Source organism: Quercus robur, chromosome 11 (genome assembly GCF_932294415.1).
Source record: "Quercus robur chromosome 11, dhQueRobu3.1, whole genome shotgun sequence".
Lineage (NCBI taxonomy): Eukaryota > Viridiplantae > Streptophyta > Magnoliopsida > Fagales > Fagaceae > Quercus > Quercus robur.
In genome coordinates, this window is record NC_065544.1 from 53,692,761 (window position 1) to 53,719,981 (window position 27,221).

At 36.5% G+C, this 27,221-nt stretch overlaps 2 protein-coding genes across 2 annotated transcripts in view; one reads left to right on the top strand and one right to left on the bottom strand.

Moving 5' to 3' along the window:
- LOC126707508 (probable serine/threonine-protein kinase PBL21) overlaps positions 1 to 27,221 on the top strand; it is a 47,370-nt gene that overhangs the window by 6,664 nt on the left and 13,485 nt on the right. The window lies entirely within an intron of this gene.
- LOC126707507 (disease resistance protein RPV1-like) lies at positions 225 to 24,769 on the bottom strand. The gene is made up of 6 exons (XM_050407193.1): positions 24,583 to 24,769; positions 22,459 to 22,995; positions 3,778 to 4,915; positions 2,752 to 3,036; positions 1,724 to 2,493; positions 225 to 1,610 (listed from the first exon to the last, which is right to left on the bottom strand). Exons 2-5 carry the CDS (start codon positions 22,959 to 22,961, stop codon positions 1,738 to 1,740), a joined length of 2,682 nt encoding a protein of 893 aa, XP_050263150.1. The 5' UTR covers positions 22,962 to 22,995; positions 24,583 to 24,769; the 3' UTR covers positions 225 to 1,610; positions 1,724 to 1,737.

A 27,221-nucleotide genomic window follows, 5' to 3' on the forward strand; every position in this document is an offset into this window, starting at 1 on the left:
TAAAACCTATAAAGTTTAGTTGTATATTAGGTAAATATAACACACTACAATAGAAGTTAAAAAAAATATGATTTTCATCTTTAAAAAAATATTAATCAAACATACAAAAAATAATAGTATGATATATTTAAAGAGATAAAAAGATTAAAAAAATATTTGTAGAAACCTAAAAAAAAAAAATAATAATAATACTTGAAATAATTGTTACTTTTTATATATTACAACTCATTACATAATATTTATATATTCCCATGTATGGCATGATTTTACGCCTAGTTCTAGTCAAAACTCAAGTCCAATCCTACTAAGTGCACAAGCAAGGAAACCTTAGTCCAATTTTACTTGGGGTGAAAGCAAAACAATCTTAATTCTACTTGTACTTCAAGCCTTGTAAGTTGTATTAATCTACTATGGACAAAACTTAGTTACAATACTTTAGGTACTGTTTCTTAGGTACCCCTCTTAAGATTTAACCATGTGGCCACTTAACTAAAAAATACACTTTTATCCTATGAGAAAAAATTCACATGACAGAATCTTAAAAGGAGAACTTAAGGAATAACACCTAAGTACTGTACCTAAGTCTTGCTCATCTACTATTTAGGCTACTCAATTTCATTTTAATACATAGTAAGATGTATTCATCAATAACTTTCTTTTGGAGACGTAGACCAAATGACATTATTCTCTCTTTCCCTTTCTTTCTTTTACTTTCGTTTTGTTTGCTACATTATTTTATTTTGGGCATTGAGTTTTGAACACCAATGACACATCACACATCACCATTAAGTTTGGACATACTCAAAAAGTATTGGGCTTGACCTACACTACAATGGGTTAAGTGTTTAGTGATGTACAAGAATTGGGCTTGGCCTACACTACAATGGACTCTAGATCTGCAACTTCTACGAATACCTTTCTTCAACTTGGCCCAAAAAAAAAAATTTCATTCATAACAAGAAGTACCAAAATTACTTCTACAACAAGAAATAAATTTTCTTAATAAAAAAAGAAAAAATCAAAATCAAGTGAAATTAGGAATTTGAAACAATTTTGTAACAATCCCCAGTGGACCAGACCTGAACCCTTTCAAGTAATGACACGACTTTTGCCACATTGTGCAATTGCTTGGCTGAACTCTTTCCATATCTTGCTCGTATATCAAACAAACTCCACATTCTCACACATCAGGCGTGGGCTAGAGGTCTCAAATAAAACCTTAATCTGATTGCATTCACCATTTTGAACAGTAGAAAACCAATCATCACTTGACAAATACAGTAGCCAAATTTGGTCCACACCAGAGCTAGAGAAAATTTTAAAGTCATGACTCACGCGTGTGAGGCATATCACCAAGGACTATCACACGAACTCTATTTATCAGCAGAAAGCCAGAAACAGGTGGATAAAATGCATCAAAACAAGCACAAAGAGCAAATCCCATCAACTTTTTATTACACCAATTTAGAGGCAGGTTTATGCTTACTGAATTCCTCAAGCTTTGATGAGTTAACCAGTGCGGAATAATTGTATGAAATGCAGTTACTCTTACTGATCCATTCTCTTTCCTTTTGGTAGAATTTATATCCGGTTTTCGGACAAAAGAGTCCCTGTACCATAACCACCACCCCAAACAAAAAAAAAAAAAAAAAAAAAAAAAAATTTGACGTTTAACAATTTGAGATTTGAGATTGGAGAGAAAGAGAGAGAGAGAAGATATTACCTGTAGTTAACAGTTCAATGATGTAATGCCACTCTACTGCTTTTTTTCTTTCTTTTATTTGGAAGAGTAATACCGCTCTGCTGCTGCGCGCTCCCATCATACCCGCTTTTTTTCTTTCTTTTTTTTTGAAGAGTAATACCGCTCCGCCGCTGCGCGCTCTCATCGTACCCATATACTTCCAATTTGAAAAGTTGAAAGATTCTCAGATTACGTACAGAGTAGTGGGAAAGATACCTATAAAGAAAGGAATGGCTAATTTCTCTCATGACATTTCCTCTAAACTGAAAATCCATCAAATGCTTTAATTCCCAAAGTTTCTCTGGCAATTTGGCAAGTTTTGGGGGTCCCAAAACACACAGATTTTCAAGAGACCTCAAACTAGAAATGTTGTCAGTTGGAAGAGCCATTGCATCGAAAAGAGTACGCATAGTAAAGATAGCGAAGCGCACGGTTGCATACTCACCCAAATAAAGTTTTGATAGACTTTTTAAAATTCCACCAAATTCAATCTCCTTTAATTTTGAGCAGTGACAAAGAATAAGAATTTTAAGGGACTCCATTTTAGAACTCATGCTAGGAAGATTGATAAGAGAGTAACAGAATCCCAAATCTAAAACAATAAGCCTACTGAGTTTCCCAATGGATGGGTGAATCTTAACCAAATTAATGCAATACCCAAGATAGAGTCTCTCAAGGCTCCCGCTGAATTCAGGTGTCCAAATAAGTTTCTTAGAATATCTAAGATCAATGAACTTCAACTTGTCCAAATACTGTTACAATAGAAGGGAGAAAAAAGGAATAATTAGTTTCCAATAAATGTAGAATTTAGTTTAATAGGTAAATATTTTTCAAATAAAAGATTATTAATGAAAGGATGAAGCTCAAATATATGGGGTAGTATATTGTGTGTGTGCCTGCTCCATGGAACCCATGAGATACTTAGTGCAAATACAATGGGAGTGCATTGAAGCACCTCCTAGAGAGAAAAATAATAAATAATAGAAAAAGCAATTAAAAGAACCAATTACCTTTATTCCTTCCCAAAGATATTCAATTTTGCTCCACCGTAAAGCAAGTTCAACAAGTTTTTCTGGTTGGAAACTGGATGGTAAACATTTTGAAGAATAGCCTTTCCAATCAAGATATCTTAGATTATTAGAAAGATAATCGAGTCCATTTGGGATGTGCACATTACCAATTCTAAGCAATCTAAGATTATACATCTTTGACAACGCTTTAGGAAAGGCTTCATCGTTCTGGACTCTTCCCACTCTAAAAGAGTTTAGAAATATGGCTTGAATTGCTTCTGTTGCCTAAGAATCAAAAGCAAAGGATCAATGAATTATTCGTGTAACAAACGATAAGAATTCTAAAATTACTCAAGTTTTATATTTGTCATAACCATTGATGGATTTAAGAAAGCTTGTGGGGGGCGGGAATTGTCCCATTGAGCCCTTCTACAACATCTTATGTAAAGGTTTTCTTCTTAATACCCTGTTTAAGAATCATATATTAAAATTTTTATCTTTTTAGTTTTTTTTTTCAAAACCATACATTAAAACTAGAAAGGTGCAATTCTAGCTTTTAGAAATTCAAGAAGCAGAAAAAAAAAAAAATTTTAACTGAAAAGGAAAAATAAGAAATTACAACATTATTTAAAGTGGTGAAAAAAAAAATAAAGGATATGAAAGATTTTTTTTTTTTTTTGTTATTAAAAAAAATCAAATATTCTTTTGACTTAGTTAGTAATCAAGACATGAATGATAGATTGATTGCATCAAGAAAAATGAATTCAAATTTACAAGGAATAATACAATCACATTATATTTTCAAAATATATCTCATTATGTTTTCAAAATATTAGAAACTGTCAAAGACAAATTAGCATGTTCAATGAAATTTTGTATTTTATACTTCCACAGTTAAGTACTTGGGTAGCAACTAATCTATCGGATCATTTTTTTCAAAGAACTAATATATTGAACGAAATAATGTTATTATACCTAATCATTCTTGTTTGCTGAAAAAAAAAATTCTAGTTTTGACATTCTTACCGTATTATTTGTCAATACATGAAGCAAATCCTCACGAAGCCATAACCTGCTGCGCTTTCCAGGTTCTGCTGATTCTCGACGGATAATTTCTCTACCCATTTCTTGTAATAAATCATGCATTTGCAATTGCCCGAACTCTATGGTTATGAGAGATTTATCCATAAGAACACTTATACCGATTCCTGCATCAAATCCACAATTCTCTAATCTCTCCATTACTCGATATTTCATCTCCCCTCTAAAGAAACATGCAATATCCAAGAATATCTCCTTTACCATTTCCTCTAGTCCATCATAACTTACTTTGAGTATATCAACTATTTCTCTTTTTGGGATTTTTTTTAAACTCTCCAATGCACTTTTCCATACATCAATTCTTCTTCCAGCCAAAAAGGAACCCAAAACTATAAGAGCTAATGGAAGGCCTTTAGCATGGTTTACAACACTATAGGAGATGTTTACAAAACCTTCTTTGGGTCGCTCTTTTTTGAAGGCTTTTGAACAAAAAAGTTTTAGAGCATCTTGATCTTTTAATGTATTAGGGCTATATATTTTATCTTCATCCACTCCATGTTCAACCAACAAATGTTTGTCTCTAGTTGTTATGATAATCCAACTCCCCGATCCAAACCAGTCATGCTTTCCAACCAAGTTTTCTAATTGGTCCAATTGATTAACATCATCTAGGACAAGTAAAACTTTTTTCTGACGTAGCGTTTTCTTGATCATGTTAACTCCCTCGTAAACATCCCATATATCTATATTTCTTTCCTCCAAAATTTGTCCAAGTAGCTGCTTTTGTAATGGAAGCAAACCATTTTTTTCACAAGCTTCCCTAACATTAGCAATGAAGCTAGAACCTTCAAAATGATTAGAGCACATATCATAAACAACTTTAGCAAGAGTTGTCTTTCCAAGTCCCCCCATACCACAAATCCCAATCATGTAAACATTGTTCCTATGGAGACGTAAATATGAAGTGATTAATTCATCCACCGAAAAATTTATTCCTACCAAGTTTTTGGTAACGCTTTCTTTTTTTTGTTTATAAGTAAAGCTATTTGGATTTATTGAGAATTTCAAGTGCAATTTATGGAATATCTGCCCCACAATGTCTTGGATAAATTCTGACTCATACCTGTGGAGAAGAAAGAACAATAATTAGGTGATGATCCAAACCAACCATAAACCCCCGGGAAGAAGAAAAATATTTGGCAATAATACTTTGGCAAACAAATATAAAATCATTAGCTCAAGTAACAGAACTACCTATATAAGAATTATATGATTATATATCAGATATACATGGCAAATGGACGGGTTGGGATGCTACCGATTTTGTTATATTTGGTTGAAAGATGAATTGTATATATTATATTATGGTGGAAGTTAAGTGAAAATTTAATTTAGAATCCAAATTAATGAACCAAGAAATTCCCTTCGTCCAATGAAACCATTGGACGACCAAAGTGCCATTAAAGAGCGTTTAATGCATGGGCCATTACACAGAGAAAGTATAGCATGTTCCGATAATACTCACTTAGCATCTGTTTTGGTATTTCCTACCCAATAAATGAGTGACACCTGTTTCAGAAAACCACATCAGACTACTCCAATAAATTAATCACAATCTTCTATACTATCGAGAAGATAAATTAATCATTTATTGGAGTAGTCTAATGTGGTTTTTTGAAATAGGTGTCACTCATTTATTGGGTAGGAAATACCAAAATAGATGCTGAGTTGGTATTACCGAAACATGCTATACTTTCTCCATTACACATAGACGAGCACACAAACCTAACCGTTGGAGGGGTCTTCAACTTACCTCATTAATCACCTAAAACATTACAAAGAAGTATTTAAACCACCATTGAAAGCCCCCAATGGCTAGTAAGGTTGAAACCTATATAAGCCACCTCATAACCCAAGCAAAGGCACAAACATAAGATATACTACTCTCAATCCTTATCATTATCTCTCTCTAAAACATCTCACTTCGTCATCGGAGGTTCATTGACTAGCACCACGCCAGTGACTTTTACAAGAGAACACTATTTTTGATCTCGTGTAGGAATACAAATAAATTGGTTCATACTTTGTCTGGACGAACATATCAACTAACGAATTTGGATTCATCAATTTGGTGCCGTTTGTGGGGAACGACTTTCAAACTTCAATTTGAAAACGTAGCTCAACCATTTTCAATATCCAGATGGAATCCAACATACCACAAGATTCAGTGGCATTGACCTTGCAAATCCAAATGCTCAAGGCCAATATAGAAGAATTAACTAAGCAGAATCAAGAAATGAGACAACGGCTACAACAGGAAGAAAATTGTTCACCAAGGAGGATAAAAAACAACAGGAATGAAGACGAGGTGCAAGACTCGAAGAATAGCAATAGAAGGGATGGCTTGAGTAGACCAGAATGATCCGACAGGGTGAGTGACAATCTACTTAGAAGCATGAGAAAAGAAATGGATGAATTGAAAAACGCAATGAAGGAGAAAACGACCAAAAACCTGGATGGAATGGTGAAAAGAACTAATTCGCCTTTCATGATGAAGGTTCTGGAATGTCCCTTACCACCAAAGTTCTGCCTTCCATAGCTCGAGTCATATGACGATTTGAAAGACCTGTTAGATCACATAACCACCTTCAGGATGACCTTGAGCCTACAGCAAACCTCGGATGAGATTGTGTGCCAATCTTTCCCATTGACCCTCAAGGGAGTAGCACAAGTATGGTTCAGCAAGTTGGCATAATCATCCATAAATGATTTCGAACAGCTGAGCAACCTGTTTGTATGTCACTTTGTTGGTGGGAAGTGACAAAAAAGACCAATGGATCACCTACTCATGGTCAGATGACAAGAAAGGCAACTAGTAAGATCATATGTGAAGCGGTTTAACAGGGAAGTGCTAGAAGTTGATAAGGCTAAGGATAAAGTGAAACTAACGCAGGTTTAAAATCCAAAGAATTTGTGGTCGCGCTTGCAAAGAGCCCTCTAGAGTCAATGATGGAGCTATTGTTAAAAGCCTAGAAATACACGAACGTAGAAGACGCTCCAGCAGCAATTAGAGTAGGAGATACTCAGAAAGATAGAAGACACGCTAAAGAAGACCGGAGAGGGAAAAAAGAGGGACAGAAAGGATCACTCATCCAGCCATGACAATGTCAAGCCTCGAAACGATAGAACCAGGAGGACAACGAATTTCACACCCTAGTAATGCCTATTGACAAGATCTTAAAGCAGATTAAGGACGACCATCCTCTCAAACGGCCAAAGCCACTGTACTTTTCACCCAGCGTTCGCAATAAGAAGAAAAACTATTGTTTCCACCGAGATCATGGACATCACACAAACGAGTGTAGAGACTTAAAAGAGCAGATAGAAGAATTGATCTAGAAGGGGAAGTTGTAAAAGTTTGCGAAAAAAGATGCACTAAGACGATACAAACATAATCAGCGGGCAAGATCGCAGGATAAGCCCAGAGACGAAGAAAAGCAGCAAGACCGTCCAGTGGTTGCCATTGGAGAAATAAGGATGATCAATGGAGGTCCAACAGCGGGAGGATCTTTTTAGTCCCTCAAGAACTCGCAACAAAGACAAGTCAACAACGTCCACACAACACCACTATTGAAACACGGAAAAAGAGACACCATAGATATGGTCTTCTTTGAAGAAGATGCTGGAGGAGTGAAACCACATGATGATCCACTAGTTATCATGCTTATGATACAACGATTTAACACTGGACGAGTCTTGGTGGACAACAGGAGCTCTGTTGACATCATATACCTTTTAGCTTTTCAACAGCTAAGGGTGGATCCAAAGAAACTTCATCTGTTTGAATCTCCCCTTATCAGTTTTAGTCGTGAAAGAGTATGCTTGAAGGGAATAATAACCTTGGCAGTGACAACCGGCTCGTACCCTTTCCAAGTAACCAAACAACTTAATTTCCTAGTTGTTGATTGCCCCTCGTCCTATAATGTAATCATAGGACGATCTACACTCAACCATTAGAAAGCTGCAATGTTAACATATTGCCTGAAGGTGAAATTCCCGACGGAACACAGAGTAGGAAAGATAAAAGGTGACCAAGTGTTGGCTCGCGAATGCTTTCAAACGATATTGGCCTCGAAGGAAAACCACACTTGGATGATCGAGAAGAAAAATTCAGAAGCCGTAGTAGCACTATAAATAGTTGAGTTGTTAGAGGAAGAGCCAATGAAGAAAACGAAAGTAAGGACGAACCTTGATCCCTCGACGAAGGAAGAAATAGTCAAGTTCCTAAAGAAGAATCTAGGTGTTTTTACTTGGAGCCACAAAGACATGCATGGTATATCCAGAGATATTATCCAACATCACCTGAATGTAAACCCTGAAAGAAAACCAGTCCAACATAGGAGAAGGGTTCTCGCTCCTAAATGAAATAAGGCTATGCTAGAGGTGTCATCACCCAAAATCGTCAAAAAGGTACAAAAACTAATGGAAAGAATTGCAGACCTTAATAGGTTTGTCTTTAAGGCAATAGACAAATTTATGCCATTCTTCAAAACTTTCAAGCAGGCTTTCGCATGGATGGACGAATGTGAAGTAGCATTCTAGGGGTTGAAATGTTGTTTAAGTAACCCACCACTTCCGAGTACGTCTAAAGAAGACGAGATCTGTTCTTGTATCTAGTTGTGTCAGCCACAGTTGTAAGTACAGCACTGATTCGAGAAGAGTCTAAAGTTCAACGCCTAGTATACTACATTAGCCAAGCTTTCCAAGGGGTAGAAGCAAAAGAATTAGTTAGAAAAGGTGACAAATGCTAGAAATATGAAACGTCCAACGAGTGCCTAGGAAGAAGATGACGACCATAACATCACCTAGGTCATTTACACAACAAAGAATCAACATAGTGGGTTCATTGCCCCAAGGTAAAAAGCAGGTAAAACTCCTACTTATAGCAATTGACAATTTCACGAAGTGAGAAGAAGCAGAAGCCTTAGCAACGATTACAGAAGCCAGAATACAGAGCTTTGTACGAAAGAACATTGTTTGTAGGTTTGGCATACCAAGGACAGTCATCTTAGACAACGGTCACCGATTTGACAGCCAGGGATCCAGGAAATTCTACTCGAACCTTTGCATCAAAAACCAGTTCTCTTCACCAGGTCACCCTCGGGACAACGGACAGGCAAAAGTAACTAATCAAACACTGCTGAAGATCATCAAAGTTCGACTAGAGGGAGCAAAGGGTGCATGGCCTAACGAGCTACCAAATGTCCTATGGGCCTACCGAACCACAGCTAGAACCCTTATAAGAGAAACACTGTTTAATCTCACCTATGGCACTGAAGTAGTAATCCTTGTTGAAGTAGGAGTCACTAGCTTAACAAGAGAGTTTCTCAACCAAAAAGATAATGATGGTCAACTGAAGATGAGCTAGGATTGTCTAGACGAAACAAGAATTGAAGCATCCCAAAGAATAGTAAAATACCAGCAAAAGATGGCTAGTTGCTATAACCAAAGAGTAAAACTCAGAAGATTCAAAATAGGAGACCTCGTCCTATGGAAGGTCACACCAACAACCAAGTATCTAGCATAAGAAAAGTTGGGGCCAACCTAGGAAGGCCCCTACAAGATTGTCCACTACCTAAGACAAGAAAGCTACCATTTGGAGTCCATGAATGGAAAGAGATTACCTCGTCCTTGGAACATTGAACACCTCAAAAGGAATTATCAATATGCATCCAATTTTGTAAATGTTGACATTTTTCACTTATGTTTTAAAGCAGTTTAATAAAAGAAGTATTCATTCATAATCTTTGAGAGTATGTCAGTCCAATTAACTAGTGATAAAAATCCTTACAAAGGATACAAATCACTTGACGAGACCAATGATAAAAATTCTTATAAAAAAGGATACAAATCACATGACGAGGCCAGTGATAGAGATCTTTACCCAAAAAGGATATAAATCACATGACGAGGCTGGTGATAAAAAGCCTTACCAGAAGGGATACAAATCACATGACGAAACCAGTAATATAAATCCTTGCCAAAAAGGATACAAATCGCAAAAACGACGAAAAAATTATATAAAATTTTCTCAAGGAGAATACAAATGACGAAAAGAGCAAGTCATGCCACTATCCAAATAAAAAAGAAGAGGCGTCGCTAGTCTAAGTGTGCAGAGTCTCATGTAACATCCACATAGTATGGAGGAGAAAAAATTAAATGAGTAATCACAGAGGCAAACATATGACGACCAAACATGCAGAAAATGAAAGAGAAATCAACTTCAACATAAATATTGTTCAAAGCAAGATCGGAGACCAAGCAAATGTTTGAGAATAAAAGCCCAAAAACAAGTAGGGCACCGAAAAAAAAAAAAAAAGACTTAAGTAAAAACGTCATGCAGCTGAGGCATCGTCTCCAACCATGGGCTCAGGGCCTCGTCCTCGGCCTCGGGTGCATTGCCTTCAGCAGTTGTGGTAGCAGCCTCAAGCCCAACAGCTTTGTCAGCTTCCACCTCTTTGTCCATTACCTCAAAATCAAAGTTTTCCAAATCAATGCCTAGATTAAGCTTCGTCATGTACCTCCTTAGGAGTTCAAAGCCTTTAAAGTACTAGTTGAATAGAATGACATTATACTCGTTAGAAAGCTGGAAAGCTTGTATAGACTTGGCTCCTATAGAGTCAATCTTTCGGTTGACAGACTGGAGTTGCTCATCCTTTTGCGTAGTCAGAAGCCTCTCCACCCTTAGCTTTTAAGACAAAGTCTTCACCCTCTCCTTAGAAGAATTCCTTTCATCCATGGCTGATATGAGATCTTTCCTCAGCCTAGAACTCTCAATTTCAAGTGCCTCGACCATGGAGTTGGCCATGACCACATTTTCCTCGTTCATAAGATATTCGATAGTGATGTGGATCGTCTCTCCCAGCACCTAACAAAGAAAACCCATTTATGAGAAAGAAGAAAGATATGTGCACATGAACATATGGACGAAGGGTACCTAAACAAGCTTGTGAATGTGGCGATTCACCAACTCATGAGAAGGGACCATAGCAAGACCCTTGAGCTCATCAAGAGTAACAATGTTATGGGCTCTCCCCAAGGCAGTTGCCACATCCTCCCAAATGGTAGCATCAATCTTACCCTTTCCCTTATTGCCACCGCGAGTCTTCTTTGGATGATGGGGAGTAAGCTCCTCAAGAGAAACAGTTAGGGAAGCAGCCCTGGGCTCTGGAAAAGTCGACACAAACGATGTTATTTCAACAACCTCCTTCCGAGTAACCCTAGGCCTCTTCTGGCCGATGCTAGACAAGGGCTCGTTCTTTTTGGCCTTAATCTGCGCATACATATCCTGTTTAAACCTGGTCGTCATCTCTAAAGCAACAATATGGAGAAGAGTTAGCACAAAATGCATGGATAAAGCTATGCACAAACATATTTTTGTTTTGATGAAGCTTACTCCTTTCTTCTTTTTCTATAGCCCGTAAGACGAAGGGGGAAGGCTCAGGACCTAAGAAATGATGATAAGGTTTGGGGATTGATGAGGTCGTCAAAATCATCAATGGTCCTAGTGTAATCAAAAGCTGCCTTAACCCATTCCTTATGCCTACTTTTCAACTTTGGACGAGCTTTAGCTTAATGGAAGGGGAAAAAAGGGCGAAGAGCAGCTAGGACCAGATTTGGATGACAAATAAAAAGTCATTAAAGGATTTCTTGCAAGAAATGATGCACCAAGTTTTAGGGTCTCTCATCTACGCAGCAACCTAGGAACATCACCCTAAAAGTCATTAGAGGGAGTCTCCCAATTGCCACCAGAAATAAGTACCTAGACTTCCAATAACGAAATGACGAAAGGAGATCGACGATGAGCCTAACCTTCCTATCCCAAGGTACAAGCTCATACTACCCAAATTCTTTCAGCTCTTTCAAACGATATAGGTGTATAAACTTTTCTAACCTGACCATATCCCTTTTAGTGACAATCGTCCATATCTCCATGCAACTAATGACGATCCTCCATGAATTTAGCATAAGTTGCCTAGGAGTTATATTCAAATGATGAAGGAGCTCCATGATAAATGGGTGGACAGGGAACCTAAGGCCACTCAAGAACGTAGCCTTGTAAAAACACACCTCACCATGAGTAGATGCACAAGCCTTCTCACCTGAGCAAGGGAGATAAACCTTAGTCTCATCGGGAAATTAAAACCTACCCCTAAACCTAACAAGGGTATCCTCATTTAAAGAACACTTTTTCTTAAGAACATGAAAAGCCCTGGGTTTTGTTTTCAAGGTATATAAAGAAGAGGGTTTCGAGGACAAAGGCATCGAGGTGGCAGTATCCTCCTCTATAGGGTTCTCACTAGACGATAAACCTGTTTCTAATTCGCTAGACCTTATTTTAGACCCCACCTTCTCTTCCACAGACATCTCTCGAAGGGATTGAAACCAATTTAGAGATTGACGTAGTAGAGGGTACAACTTGGTCAATACTAATCTAAAAGCACTATCCTTAGAAGCAAAATGCCCAACTTGGGGCAATGACCACCCGAAGACTCGAGAAAAGCCCCTAAACGAGCAAAGAAGAAAGAAACAGAAGGAGAGAGATGACTAACTTTAGAATAGTCAACCATTAGCGCATGAAGAAGAGTAAAAATCAAACAAGGAAAGACAAGACCATACCTGAGAAGAAGAAGCTAAGGAAAACTTGAGCTTGGAGGAAGAAGAGTTGCAGAAAAATGGAGAAGAAACAGAAGGAATGAGAAGAGAAGGAGAAAAATTTGAGGGTAACCTCAAAAACCGTAACGTGGGAAGCCCAAAGTTTTTGTCGAAAGGGACACCACGTTTAGCTAGTTAGAACATGACAAGTGGCCATTTCAAGAGCCATTTCAAAAACCGTCACATCGCATTAAATGAGAAAAAAAAGGTAATCTCAAGAGCCATGTTTGGCACGGAGAGATCTTTCATATTCCTAAGATCGTCATTACCCATAATGACGATCATAGAATAGGGGGCATTGGACGACCAAAGTGCCATAAAAGAGCATTTAATGCATGGGCTGTTACACATAGATGAGCATGCAAGCCTGACTATTGGAGGGGTCTTTAACTTACCTCATTAATCACTAGAAGCATTACAAAGAAGCATTTAAACCTCCATTGAAAGTCCCCAACGACTAGTAAGGCTGAGACCTATATAAGCCACCTCAAAACCCAAGCAAAGGCACGAACATAAGATATAATACTCTCAATCCTTATCATTTTCTCTCTCTAAAATATCTAAATTTGTCATCGGAGGTTCATTGGCTGGCACCACGCCAGTGACCTTTATGAGAGAACGCTATTTTTTATCTCGTGCAGGAATACAAATTCATTGGTTCATACTCTGTCTGGATAAACATATCAACTGGTGAATTTGGTTTCATCACAAATCATATATATATATATATATATATATATTTTATATATATTTATATAACTAAAGTCAAAGTTGAGAGAAAATCTAATAATATCTCAAACTAGATTTCAATTATTTTGTGTCATGTGTCCCTAGTTTCATAGTATTCTATTCATTACCCAAATATTAACAACAATAATATTATTATTAATATTTTTTTCATGATTAATAATAATAATAATCTACAAAATCCTAACAAATATTTGCAAAACTCTTCAATTTTTTCTTCTTTTTTATTATTTATTATCGTTCATTGTTTCCGCGCGTAAGCACATGTTACAAGCTAGTCAGATTCTAAAAGCACTTCAATTTTGTGCCAAGTATCATTCTAAGTGTCCTATTATTTGATGCCAACTATCTCCATATTTTAAATACAATACAATTTCATGCCAAATGTCCTTCCAATTATATTTGAATTGTGAGTAAAGTATATTAATGTGCAAATTCAAGTATAGAAAATATAAAAAGACTCAACCAGAATATATTATGCTTCTCAAAATTTATTATGCTTCTATCTATTACCATGAATGTGAATCATCTATTACTTATTAGGAAAAATGTTACATATGTGTGTGTTCTGCACCCTTGCATATGTTTAGTTAATAATAAACATTTGTTGTTCTTTCCTAAGACATGTGGGCCTTCCCAATCATAGAACCAAAAATACAAGTGAAAAAAACAGCAAAAGAGGGAGAGAAGACACTTTGAAAACCCCATGGGTCAATAATGTGATGGATTGAACTTAGGTCCTCTAAATTTAGGTCATACCCTAGACCAATGAGTCCACCACCAGGGTCAGCCCAAGGCCTAGGCAAGTTAGACCTAGGCCTAAGGCCCCACCCAAAAAAAAAAAAAAAATCACCTTAGAGAAAAAGGCCCCACATCCCATGATTAAAGGCCCAAATTTTTATAAAATTATATATATATATATATATTTAAAAAATTGTGCATTTTTTATTATTAGTGATTTTAAGGATACTATAAATTTTACTATTAGCTTATAAATTGTTATGTTACTAATCACAAAAAAGTAATTTAAACATTCGTTAGTTAAATTAAAGAATTTCATCAATGAGAGTCAATGTTACATCATATTGTGAACATTTTATAGTGCTTTCTCAATGTACAAGACTAATAGAACCCTAATCTAATTGAAACCCTAAAATGTTTCAAAAAAAAATGTTGCAAATGTGTTAAATCATCAATTATAGATTAATCTCCCCTAACAATTTGAGACTTTAATTTTTGTAAACTCATATCCTACAAAGTCATACACCAAATAATATCTATTTCTCTCGCTTAAAAACAAAATATAAAATTAAAAATTAGATTACAACTTTATTTAACTATGCATCATTGTATATCCAAAATAAAGTATCTTTTATAATTGTAATATATTTTTATTTCTTTTTATTAATATTTATGGTTCAACTATGATATTCAATTCTCTATATAAAATTAACATTAGTTTAGTTGGCATTATTCATCAAATTATATATTTCATGTATCAAATTAACCTTGATTTGATTAGTATTAAATAATTTTGTTTAATTAATATTTACATATTAAAAGCATGCATAAATTTTTCGCCTTAGGCCCCAAATTATGTTGGACCACCCCTGTCCATCACCTGGGTTACTAGGTACCCCCATGGGGAATTAATAGAATATCGTGTTGAACACGTTTAATATAAAAGCTTATGACCTTTTAAGGAAATAAAAATCTCTTGTTGCATTCTTAATTAGTGTTCAAGTTTATACCTTACCAACTACAGTGTGCCATGTGTCTGATTTTTTATTTGTTTTTATATAAGAAAAGAAAGAAAATTATAAATGGGAAGTTGTGATTGGTGGGCTTAATTAAATTAAAAGACTCAATAGGATAGAGGATTTATATTCCTTTTGAGGTTGCTTGTATATAAAAGAAAATAAATCTTGTGTCCCACAAACCATAACCTGTTGTCTATCTTTTTCATTTTTATCGTTCTAAAGTATCCAAAGTTTAAAGGGAAACAAAATAGAGACGTGATACCAAAATTGGTGGAAGATAAAGTTGAAGTACTTCCAAAATATTAATAACAATGACTTAAGACAAATTTACCAAAGTAGCAGCCAGAAAGCTGAAACTGCTTTCTAATACTTGAAAAAAAGAGTGAAGAGATGGTAATGTTTTTTTTAGGGGGAAAGTACTAATCTATATATCTATATATAAAATAATAAGTGAAACTGAGAGAAACTCAAATTTGAATTCCAAATTGGAGTTCCAATTTTGCGCCATGTGTTCTAAATTATTTATTTTTAAAGAGTTTTATTTCTTAATTTTAGAATCAAATGTGAAACCACATCATTAATATTCATCCAAGTGAGTTATTAAGTACAAAAATCAAAGAGTCTAGAATAAATGAATTGTAAAAAAAAAAAGTGCTTCACAATAATTAAAAATAAAACATGGATAATTTACATTTTATACCTAATAATATTCTTACAAAAATTTTTAAAGAGTTAACAAAATATAAAAATGACTATCAATAGTATTTAAATTATATATATAGGAATTATATTATGCATCTTATTTTATATCTTTCAATATATCTATGCATATGCATGAGGTTTCAAGCTAGTACTTGTAAAATGAGTAAAGAGATGTTAATGGTTTCTATAAGGGGGGAAAAAACAAGATTGAAGCCTTCGTGCCAACACTAACCCAATTTCTTCCCTCTTGAATCAAGGCCCAAATTAAGCTATGTGATTTTCATTGTTGAAGAGTAAAAAAAAAAAAAAAAAAAAAACTTCAGACGCTTTTCTTTTTTTCCTTCTTGTTTGTTTCAGTGATGAAGTTTTCTAGAAAATTATTCATTTTCAAAAAATTATGTTCTAAAAATCTATCTCATTTTCCTATGTTTGGGTAGCAACTTTAAATGAGTTGAAAAACAATCTCCTAACTTTCCCTATTTAATTTGCTATGAGATAAAGTTTTTTTCTAAAAACAATTAGTAGAAAAACAATCTCTAAAAATAAGCTATACTTTTTATGTTGACTATAGATAGTTTCCATTTGACTCTTTTTTTTTTCTTTTTTTTTTATGCCACCAAATACTAAAAATTATGAAAAAATATCTTTACACAATGTTTTTGATTGAAACAAACAGGGCGTTAAGAGAAAGTGTTCTTTGAATTTCTATTTCAATGAACTCTTATATATTGTACAGTCCTTGAGACTCTACTTCTTCAAAATTATGTTTAAACATCTTCTGTATAGAATAATATTAAATAAACAATTGGTTTGTGAATAAAATGGTTAAAATGTTCCTAAAAAAAAGGGGGTTGGGGGGGGGGGGGGTGCTTTAAGTTGACTTTGACTCAAAACAATAAGTGAGCCAAAGTTAAATCTTTTCACATGGCCACCATGAACTTATTTTTTATTTTTATTTTTTTTTAGAAACTGGCCACCATGAACTTAATCCAATCTATAACTTGGCATAAGGTAACTTTGGATCGTGAAAGCATCACATTGAGTTGTAAAGTGTTATAAATGTCTCCAAAATTGGTCGTTGATTGACTTAAAATTATTGGGGGGCCTGATTGAGGAATTGTTGAATGGTTGTGCAGCACCTAATTGCTTCGTCATGATGCAATGGAGCTGGTGAGAAGGAGCCAAGGGAATAGAGGACAGCGTGCACCTCTGACACAAAGATCATATCATCCTCATTAGTGTTGAAGCGGTTCACCCGTTCAATACCTTGTCCACCTCATCCATGTTCTTGAGGTAGACCAATGCCTTGTTTGGGCTAGCCTTGGAGTACGACTCCCGGTTTGGGGTTTGTTGTCACAGCTATGAGTTCAGTGTATTTTTTTTTTTTTTTTTCAGAGAGAGAGAGAAAGAGATTAGGTGTGATTTTGGGTTATTTGTTAATGGCTATGGGTTCGAGTTTTTGATTATTTGTTGTGATTTCGGATTTTTTTTTTTTTTTTTTTTTTGGTTTTTGGGGGGTGGGTGGGGAACTATCACCAATTAATTGTGTGAAATTGGCTTGATCAATTGGGTGTGATAGAATTTTTTATGTTAATTTGCTTTGATTCTTTTTCTTTTTTGAGAGAGTCTTAACCTATGGCGTCCACTCCTGATGATAGATCTTTATCATCAGACTGATTCTTATCAATGCTCATGTTGCTCTTAATTCTCAAGACTTTTGATTGGGTGGCACATTTGAAATTTAATTTTATACTTTGTATTTGTTTTTCTTAGGATTGTGCTTCTACCTTTTAATGTCCAATTCAACATGGAGAATCTGAACAATTCAAAGTCTTTAGAAACTCCTACAATTAATTTTACAGCATACTTATTAAAATTTTGTTGGTGATTGAATTTTGATTCTATCTTCTTCTCCCCCTTTTTTTTGTGGGGATTAGATATTGGAGGAGGAAGTGAAACAAAAAAAAAAAAAAAAAAAAAAAAAAAAAAAAGGGAAAAATTTGTCCATGTTGGGCTTTGTGGAGTTTAGTTTTGTTTGATCCGGTTTGACGACCCGAATAATGTTGCGTGGTTTTTAATGAGAGATTTACTGAGGCTTAGTCCATGGAGTGAAGGCTTAATGGAAAATTTTTTGGGCCCGTTTTGTGTAGAAAACGCAATTTGTTTATTAGGGTTTTGGCGTGGTCGTGTTTTTTTTTTTTTTTTGAGGAAAAGGTAAATGAAACTTTATTACTGAAAAAAAACAAACTAAACAACATTCTCCAAATCCCGTGGAAGTTCTTCTATCCACACATCGATGTCAGCAGATAAAACTGCTTGTCTAGCAAGGGCATGAGCAAGCTTATTGCCCTTCCGATTGACATGCACAAAATTACACAAAAACGAAGAAGATAACAGTCTTATCTCATCAATAATATGTCCATACAAAGTCTGCACTGGCCTAGTATCGGTAATGGCTTCAATAACTTTCAAAGAATCACCTTCAATCACCACATTGTGAAGGCTGAGTTCCTTAGCAAAGCTAATGGCTCTTCTAGCTGCCAAAGCCTCCACCACATCAGCCGAACCTGGGAGCCTCACTCTCTGGCTTACCGCAGCCATGACAAGCCCAGCCGAGTCCCTCACAACCACCCCTAAGCCAGCACAGCTCTGTTCCAGGAATAAGGCGCCATCAAAGTTTATTTTGTACACACCTGAATCAGGTGGCTTCCAACGCAAATCCATACTCCGGGTGACCATCCGAGGATTCACCAATTGAACATCCCGAAACTCCTACAAAAGCTCTGAAGCTCGGTGCATCACCAAATTTTGACCCCAAGTTCTCTGCCCCTCCCTCACTCTGTTTCGCCTCTCCCAGATACCCCAAGCAGCCATGGCGAACAGAGCAATCAGATTAGAGGAACCATGCGCACATAAAAACTGAAACAGATCACCAAAGTTAGAAAAATGATGAGCACGAAGAAAAGAAAACCGAGCATCTGACATCCAAATGGGTTTCACCGCATCACAGAACCACAGAGCGTGAATCCCGTCTTCACCATAGTCGCCACAAGCATCACAAATACCAGACCTTAATACCTGACGCCTGTGCAGATTACATTTAGTGGGTAACGCCTCACGAACCGCGCGCCACAGAAAATGTTTCACTTTGTTAGGAACCTTCAGCTTCCAAATACCATTCCATAACCCCTTACCGACCTCTACATCCGACGAACTAGGCTGATTCTGATACTGAAATGCTACCAATAAGCGATACGCGCTCCGGACTGAGTACACACCATCATCCGTGTGAGGCCATATCAGAGCATCAGCTGCCTCATGATTGCTCACGTGGATGTTTTTGATGGCTTCAGCTTCCCATGGATAGAAGTTCAAATCAAGAAGCTCCTCATTCCAGAGATTAGAACCAGGCAGCAGCAAATCCTTGACCATATTCAGAGAAAGGTCCCTTTGTGGAGACAAAATCCTTCCCCCACCGTCAAAAGGCAGCCAACGATCACTCCAGATTTTAATATCTTGCCCATCCCCTACCCTCCATCGAGCACCCCTCAAAACACCTTCCCTTGCTTGTATAATGCTTCGCAAAGCAAAGGAGCAAACCGGAGAGGCTACCGCATCAAAAATATTACCAGAAGGAAAGTACTTTGCCCGAAACACCTTATAAGCCAACGAGGTCCTATCATGAAATAAACGCCAAACTTGCTTCCCCAACATGGCATCATTAAACATACGTAAGTCGCGAAAGCCCATGCCTCCAATTGACTTTGAAGAACAAAGAGTCTCCCATTTAACCCAGTGGATCTTTCTAGAATTCTCAGAACACCCCCACCAAAACTTACGAATCATAGCTTCTATATCTTTAAGAAGACCAATAGGAAGCCGAAAGACATTCATAGAGTACGTTGGGATGGATTGAACCACCGCTTTGATCATTATTTCCTTGCCGGCCTGAGACAACAATTTCTCCTTCCACCCTTGCATTTTAGCCCAGATCCGTTCCTTGATGTGATTGAAACACGCTTTCTTCTCTCGACCCACAAAGGAGGGGAGCCCCAAATACTTCTCATAGTTTTGAATAACCGGCACCCCTAGCAAAACTTTTAATTCTTCTTGAACCTCCGCAGAAGTGTTTCGACTAAAGAAAGCTGTAGTCTTGTCCGAATTCACCTGCTGACCCGAAGCAGACCCATACCAAGCAAGGATAGACTGGATTTTAGCACATTCTTCAGGAGTTGCTCTACAGAATAACAAGCAATCATCGGCAAAAAACAAATGAGTAATTTTTGGACCCGCTCTACAAATAGAGTAGCCTCTGATCTCCCCATAATTTGCAGCTTGACTGAGAAGGGCATTCAAACCTTCTGCACAAAATAGAAATAGGAATGGTGACAAAGGATCACCCTGTCTCAACCCTCGCGAAGGATGAATAAGACCTGTAGGTTCGCCATTCACCAGAATCGAGTAAGATACCGTTGTGATACATTGCATGATCATGGCCACCCAAGTATCTTGAAAACCCATCTTCAATAAAATTTTCTCCAGAAAGACCCACTCCACTCTATCATAAGCTTTGCTCATATCAAGCTTTAACGCCATAAAACCTGTCCTCCCAGAACACTGAGTTTTCATATGATGCAAAGACTCAAAAGCAATAAGAATGTTATCTGTAATAAGCCTATCAGCAACAAAGGCACTCTGAGTCTCAGAAATAATGGACTTAAGAATAGGTTTTAACCTATTAACAATGACTTTACTCAAAATTTTATAGATAACATTACAGAGACTGATGGGCCTAAATTGAGCAACAGTTTCAGGATTGTTTACCTTTGGAATCAAAGTAATAAAAGTATGGTTTATAGACTTCAAAAGGTTACCTGAATTGAGACAAGAGAGGACAGCATCTGAGACTTCCATACCAATATCAGGCCAAAAGGATTGATAAAATAGAGGGGGCATCCCATCAGGACCCGGGGCTTTTAAAGGAGCCATATGTTTTATAGCCATCTCCACCTCCTCCCTACTATATGGACAAGTCAAAGCTTCATTCATGGAGGTACTGACCACGGGCTGCACACCAGCCAGTACACGATCCAAATCTGAAGGACTTGAGGATGTAAACAATCTAGTGTAAAAATCAACAAAAACCGCCCCTACCTCCCTATCATCCGAAACCCAAGCACCATGAGAGTCTCGAATACCTTTAATGAAATTCCTCCTTTTTCTTTGAGTGGCTACCCCATGAAAAAATTTTGTGTTCCGGTCTCCACAAGCCAACCATTGAGCTCTAGAACGCTGAGCCCACATACGATTCTCCTTATCTAATAAGACATTCAGCTCTCGTCGCAATTGTACCACCACCTCATAGTTACCTCCCTTGGCCGAATCCTCCTCAGCTTTCCAAAGCAATTCTTTTTTCAGTCTAAGCTGATTTTTAATGCTTCCAAAATGATCCTTGCTCCACGATTTCAGCATTTTTTTACACTTCTTAATCTTGGTCACTACTCGGTACATCTGATTCCCATTCGGCTGAGTCTCCCAAGCCCTTTTAACTGTTGCACCACATTCTTTATCAGCCAACCACATCTCTTCAAAGCGGAAAGGTTTGCGCTTCCACCTAGTTGCTTCCCCATTTGGATCAAACACCAACAGGATCGGTCTATGATCTGAAGCTACACAGTGAAGATGTCTAATGGTAGCTGCTGGGAATCTGGACATCCAGTCATAGTTAGCAACCCCTCTGTCCAGCCTCTCCCTTATAATTTGCCCATGTCTATTGCCCTGCCAAGTAAACTCCGGACCCGTAAAGCCTAAGTCCATAAAACCACAAGTGTGAGAAGAAAAAAAAACTTGTGCCGCACTTTGTACTTTGAATTTTCCTTTCTCCCTTGATAATAGTGAAATCTCTGCAACTCCGTAGACGTAGGCAAATTGCCGAACCACGTAAATATTGTCTTGTGCGTGTGATTGTTTTCTTTGACGTGTGTTTTTTCTCTATTTTTCTGTTTCTCACAACTTGGAAATTCAGGTTAATTCCCTACAGTCCATATGTTGCAAATTCTATCTATTTGGAGAAAACCAAGATAGATTCATTTTTGTCCAAACTTTAAGGGCTTGAATATAATAACTGAAAATTCACATATGAAATTGTGAAATGATTAAACCACAAAGATATATTGTAATTCACCCCAAAATAATATAATGAAGATATATATATATATATATATATATTTGATAAGTAAAGAAAATATACAAAACAATCAAATACACAAATCATAAATTGAAAAAATAGAATGACTTCCTATGATAGAAAAATAGTAATAAATAAATTTTTTGAGTTTTTTTTTTTTAGAGTTTCAACCTATGGTACCAATTGGTTTTTGGTATTGGCGGGGATCGAAATATAATGAAGATAATAAACAAAGTTAATAGATTATGCTATAAAGAAGAAGTTAATAAATTTATAATTCATAGAAAGTTATGCTCTTGAATCAAGTAGTTCTGTTTTAATCATTCTAAAGGAGCTTTTCTTAAGTCCTAAAGGCAAGGGGTCTCAAACTACTTGAAATAGTATAAGCACCACTTGCACAGAGTCCCAAAAATACAACTAATTTTAACTAATATATGTAATATTTTAATCTGTGCATATTAAGATACATCCTATAAAGCTATTTATGTATTTCGTGGTACGAAAGAATTATTGTCAAGTATTTATCAATAAAAATAAATTTGTCATAGAAATTACCTATCTTGTAAATGCCAACCGAAGAGATTGGCCACTTCTCTTAAAGCAGATCTCCATGTTTTTATTTTTTCCATGTTCTCTTTAAAACGTTCTGCATGTTCATTAAAAGCTTGTCCAAAAGTTCCCATTTGTTTCCGTACATCACACGGATCCACATCATAAAAAATCGGCAAAACTGTCAATCCTGTCTCTTTCATGCATTTAACAATCTTTGAAAGTTCATCCAAGCACCATGTTGAAGATGCATAGTTTATTGAGAAAATGACAATAGCAAACCTTGATTCTTCAATTGCTTTTAAGAGCTCCGTTGATATATGTTTTCCTCTCTCAAGTTTTTCATTGTCCCTAAAGGTGAAAATGCCCTTTTGTTTCAAAGCAGCATATAAATGGTCTGTAAAACTTCTACGGGTGTCGCTGCCTCTAAAACTGAGAAACACATCATATTTCCACTGAGCTGTTGAAGAAGAATCCAGTGATGAAGTTGGGGCTCCTCCAGTCCCCATGGAAACTGATGGAAATATCCTTTTAAATCTTAAACTACAATATAGATATAAATCAAGCACGTTAAAAAATAATGATAATAAAAATATAATATAATTAAAAAAAAAAAAACTGAAGGGTAAGAAATTAAAAGGAAAGTAAATTAAGGAAGAAGAAAGCAATTTGATGTGGATTTTCCACTTCAAGGACAAAGCGAAATGAAAGAAATAGAAGTGATGAATATGTGTGAAAAATGACAACTTACAGATTTGGAAATTGAAAATACAACAGTATTAATCGAAGCTTTCTTGAAGCAACGCCGGATTCAATTCTTATTAGTGTTTAATTCACATGGGTTTTGAGTTTTGAATATATATATATATATATATATATATATATATATATATATTTACGCCCATTAAAAATAAGATTTAACCCCTATCTTAGTTGTTGAACTAAAAACTTGCCCAAACAACAACACAAATCAGCCAATTTAAGGGAAAATAAAATAAAATAATTCCCCTCCCGAAATTCACACACACAAAAAAAAAAAAAAGGGTCCGTTTGGCCCCGTAATTTCAACCGAACAAAGGCTGTGTTTGTTTTGGCTTCAAACTAATTTCAAAAATGCTTTTCTGTAAAATAGGCTGTTTGGTTGGTCCCGAAAATTGGGTCAAATGGAAAATAACTTCCGTTGACCGTAAAATATGCCCTCTGACCCTGTAAAAGCATTTCTGTTTTTATTTTACCTTCAAATCACTTCCAGAACTCAGACGCGCAAAGAGAGGAACTCACAGATGCACAAAGGGAGAAAGAGAGAAAGAAAGAAGGACTCACAACCGCAGCGGAACGGCAAAGAGAGAGAGAAAGAAGAGAGAGTAGGGAGAGTAAGCAGCGGCCCAACCCCAGACGCAGCGGCGAGATCGCGCCGTCGAGTTCGTGCCCCCGAGTTCTCAGTTCGCGCTGCCAATCTCTCTCTTTCTCGATCTCCCTCTCCCTTTTGAGCCGGGTCTGATCGTCGCCGATCTACTTGATCGCCGATCACTCTCTCGCCAATCTGCTCTCTCACCGATTTGCTTGATCTCTTTGATCTCTGATTTTGTTGTTGTTGTTGTGATGGTGTGGGTGGTGGCGTTTTGGTGGTTTCTGTGTTGTGAGGTGGTGGGTTTTGTGTGAATAGTGATGGATTTTCCGTGGGTGGTGGTGGATTTTCTGGTATAAAATTGTTTGGAAGCTGAGAAAATGGCTGAGAAAGTGTGAAAAATTTGTAGGAAAATAGCATTTTCAGAATATTACCAAACACTGAAAATTGTTTTCTAATATAATTTTTACAATGCAACCAAACACTTAAAAATATTTTCCTTTCCCGAAAATAGCATTTCCGGAAAATAAAATTTTCCGGAAAATATTTTACATTAAACCAAACACAGCCAAAGTTGCGTTTTGTAATGAACACACCACAAACAGATCGTTTTTAGCTTTGCATTTTGTAAGAAATTGCGATTTTAAAACGCAAAAGAGCTTTGTTTTGTTTAGAATTCGCAGCTCATAAACGCTTGTAATGTGATTTATCAAAAATACACCCATCAATCTCAACGGTAACAATGCAAAAGCAGAGAAAAAGAAGAAGAACAAGAGATAAACCTGCTGTTACCCAAAGTCTCCTTTTTCTCCCTCTCCGTCTTCTTCAGAGAACGCCAACCAACAGTATTTTTTTTGTTTAGAATTCGCAGCTCATAAACGCAAAAAAGCTTTCTCTCTCTCCGTCTTCTTCAGAGAACGCCAAGCCAACCAATTAACAGTATTTTTTGTTTATGTCCTCAAAGCGAAGACTTCAGTGGAAGACTTCTATTATCTATTACTCAAAAGCGAAGACTTCACTGGAAGACTTCTATTATCTATTACTTACCAAAAGCGCGTAAGAGCATATTCGGCAGCATCTCCAAATTTTGTATTGTTGTATTGAATGAAAGTGAACAGTTTTTTATTTTTATTTTTTAATTCCTTATTTTTTAAAATATATTTTTTAACCGAATTTTTTATCTTTTTATTTATCTCATTTAAATATTATTTTTTCATTATTATTTTAATCTTTCTTTGTTTGTTTTATTGTGAAAATATTATAGTAATACTAGACTCATTATATGCGCTTTACGCGTACAATAATTTTCTTTTTTATTTATTTCTCTTTTTGGTTTAGTATTATAATGTTTAAAAGTGATATATAAATAACTGTGTGTACTTTGTGTTAGGACATATGTGTTTCACTTGTTAAGAACATGTGTCATGATTTTATGTAATTGGTTTATCCTTTGACAAAACGCACTTTACTTGTATTTGAGTAGATTTAGGATGTTTTAAATACTTCAAGAAACCTTGTTTCAAGATCAAGTATTGAAGCTTTCAAGTCTGTTCAAGAAAACAAGTTCAAAGTGCAAAATCATTAAAGCTCGACAGCTACATCTATCGAGCTTAAGGAAGCTGTTCTTCATTCGGTGTGCTCGACAGTTACTCGACACCTGCTATCTGTCGAGGTTTAAGATTTTTAGAATTTCAATATGATTTTTTTTGGGATCCGTGAATGTGTCTTTGGGCCTTCTTTTCTCCTAAACCTAGACATATAAAAGGATCAGTTAAGGGCCGTCAAAATGTTCACAAGTTGCACAAGCTTTGAGCAAACTCTGTTCAATCAAATTATGACCGGAGACGAAGTTCTTGCCCTAGTTCATCTCTCTCTCTTGAAGAAGTTGCTGTTTATGTGCACCGTAGGATTTTGTGACCAAGCATCTTCTTGATCTTCATCGTTTGGATGAACTGAAGAACTTTGCAACTAACAACCTTCTTAGTTGGTGATTAAAGTCGCGTACTGGGATTCGCGCAATTGGTTAGTCACGTACTGGGAGTCGTGCATCTGAAAGGGGAACTGTCATTACAGAACAAGTCCAATTGGGTATTGGGGTAAGGGTTCAACTGTAGGTTGGTAAGGTACTAGGATTCCTTTACTTGTAACCGTTTGTTGTGATAATAATGGAGACAATGAATGTTGTTATTGATGAGTCTTCATATTCTAGTTCTCAAAAAAGTATTAAGGAGTTACCTAAAGAAATTCTTCCTCTTGAGCCTAATAAAGTTCAAGAACTTATTGAACAAGAACTTGCATCTCCAAGTACTCCTAGTACTCCCAGTGTTTTGGAAGATTCTGTAGACATACCCACTTCACCAGATTCTGAGTCTCATGAAGAGAAAAGACCTTCATCCAGGGTTAAATTATATCATCCTCCAGAAGATATTGTGGGAAATATGAATGAACTCACATTAAGGAAACGAACTGTTGATAAATGTGTTGCTAACTTTGTGTCTTATTCTTGTTATTTATCACAAGTTGAACCCACAAAAGTTGAGGAAGCACTTCAGGACGAAAGTTGGGTTGAAGCAATGCATGATGAACTTCTTCAATTTTAGAGGAATGATGTTTGGACCTTGGTACCTAGACCGGAGGGTGAACACATCATTGGTACAAAGTGGATATTCTGCAACAAGACTGGTGAGGAGGGCAATGTGATCCGAAACAAGGCTCAGCTTGTAGCTCAAAGAGACTCTCAAATGGAAGGAGTAGACTATGATGAAACATTTGCTCTGGTTGCCCGTATGAAGTCCATCAGAATTCTTCTTGCACTGGCCTGTCAATTAAAGTTCAAGCTTTATCAAATGGATGTGAAGACTGCTTTCTTAAATGGATTTCTCAAAGAAGACATTTATGTGGAGCAACCAAAAGGGTTTATTGATCCACACTTCCCAGATCATGTACTGTACCTCAAGAAGGCACTCTATGGGTTAAAGCAAGCCCCCAGAGCTTGGTATGATCAGCTTATACAATACTTGGTGTCACATGGGTTCACAAGAGGAAAGGCTGATCAGACTCTTTTCATCAAAAGAGAAGATAGCGAGCTAATAGTTGCCTAAGTCTATGTTGATGACATCATCTTTGGATCGACTAAGGATGAACTTGCTCATGGTTTCTCAAAACTCATGCAGGCAGAGTTCGAGATGAGCATGATTGGAGAGCTAACTCACTTCCTTGGGTTGCAGATTCGTCAACAAGATTCAGGTATATTTCTATCTCAATCTAAATATGCTAAGAATCTTGTGAAAAAATTTGGTTTGGAATCTGCTAGTTCTGTCAGAACCCCTATGAGCCCAAATGTTAAACTCACTGTTGACTTGTTAGGTAGAAGTGTTGATCCTTCTCTATATAGAAGCATGATAGGTAGTCTTCTTTACCT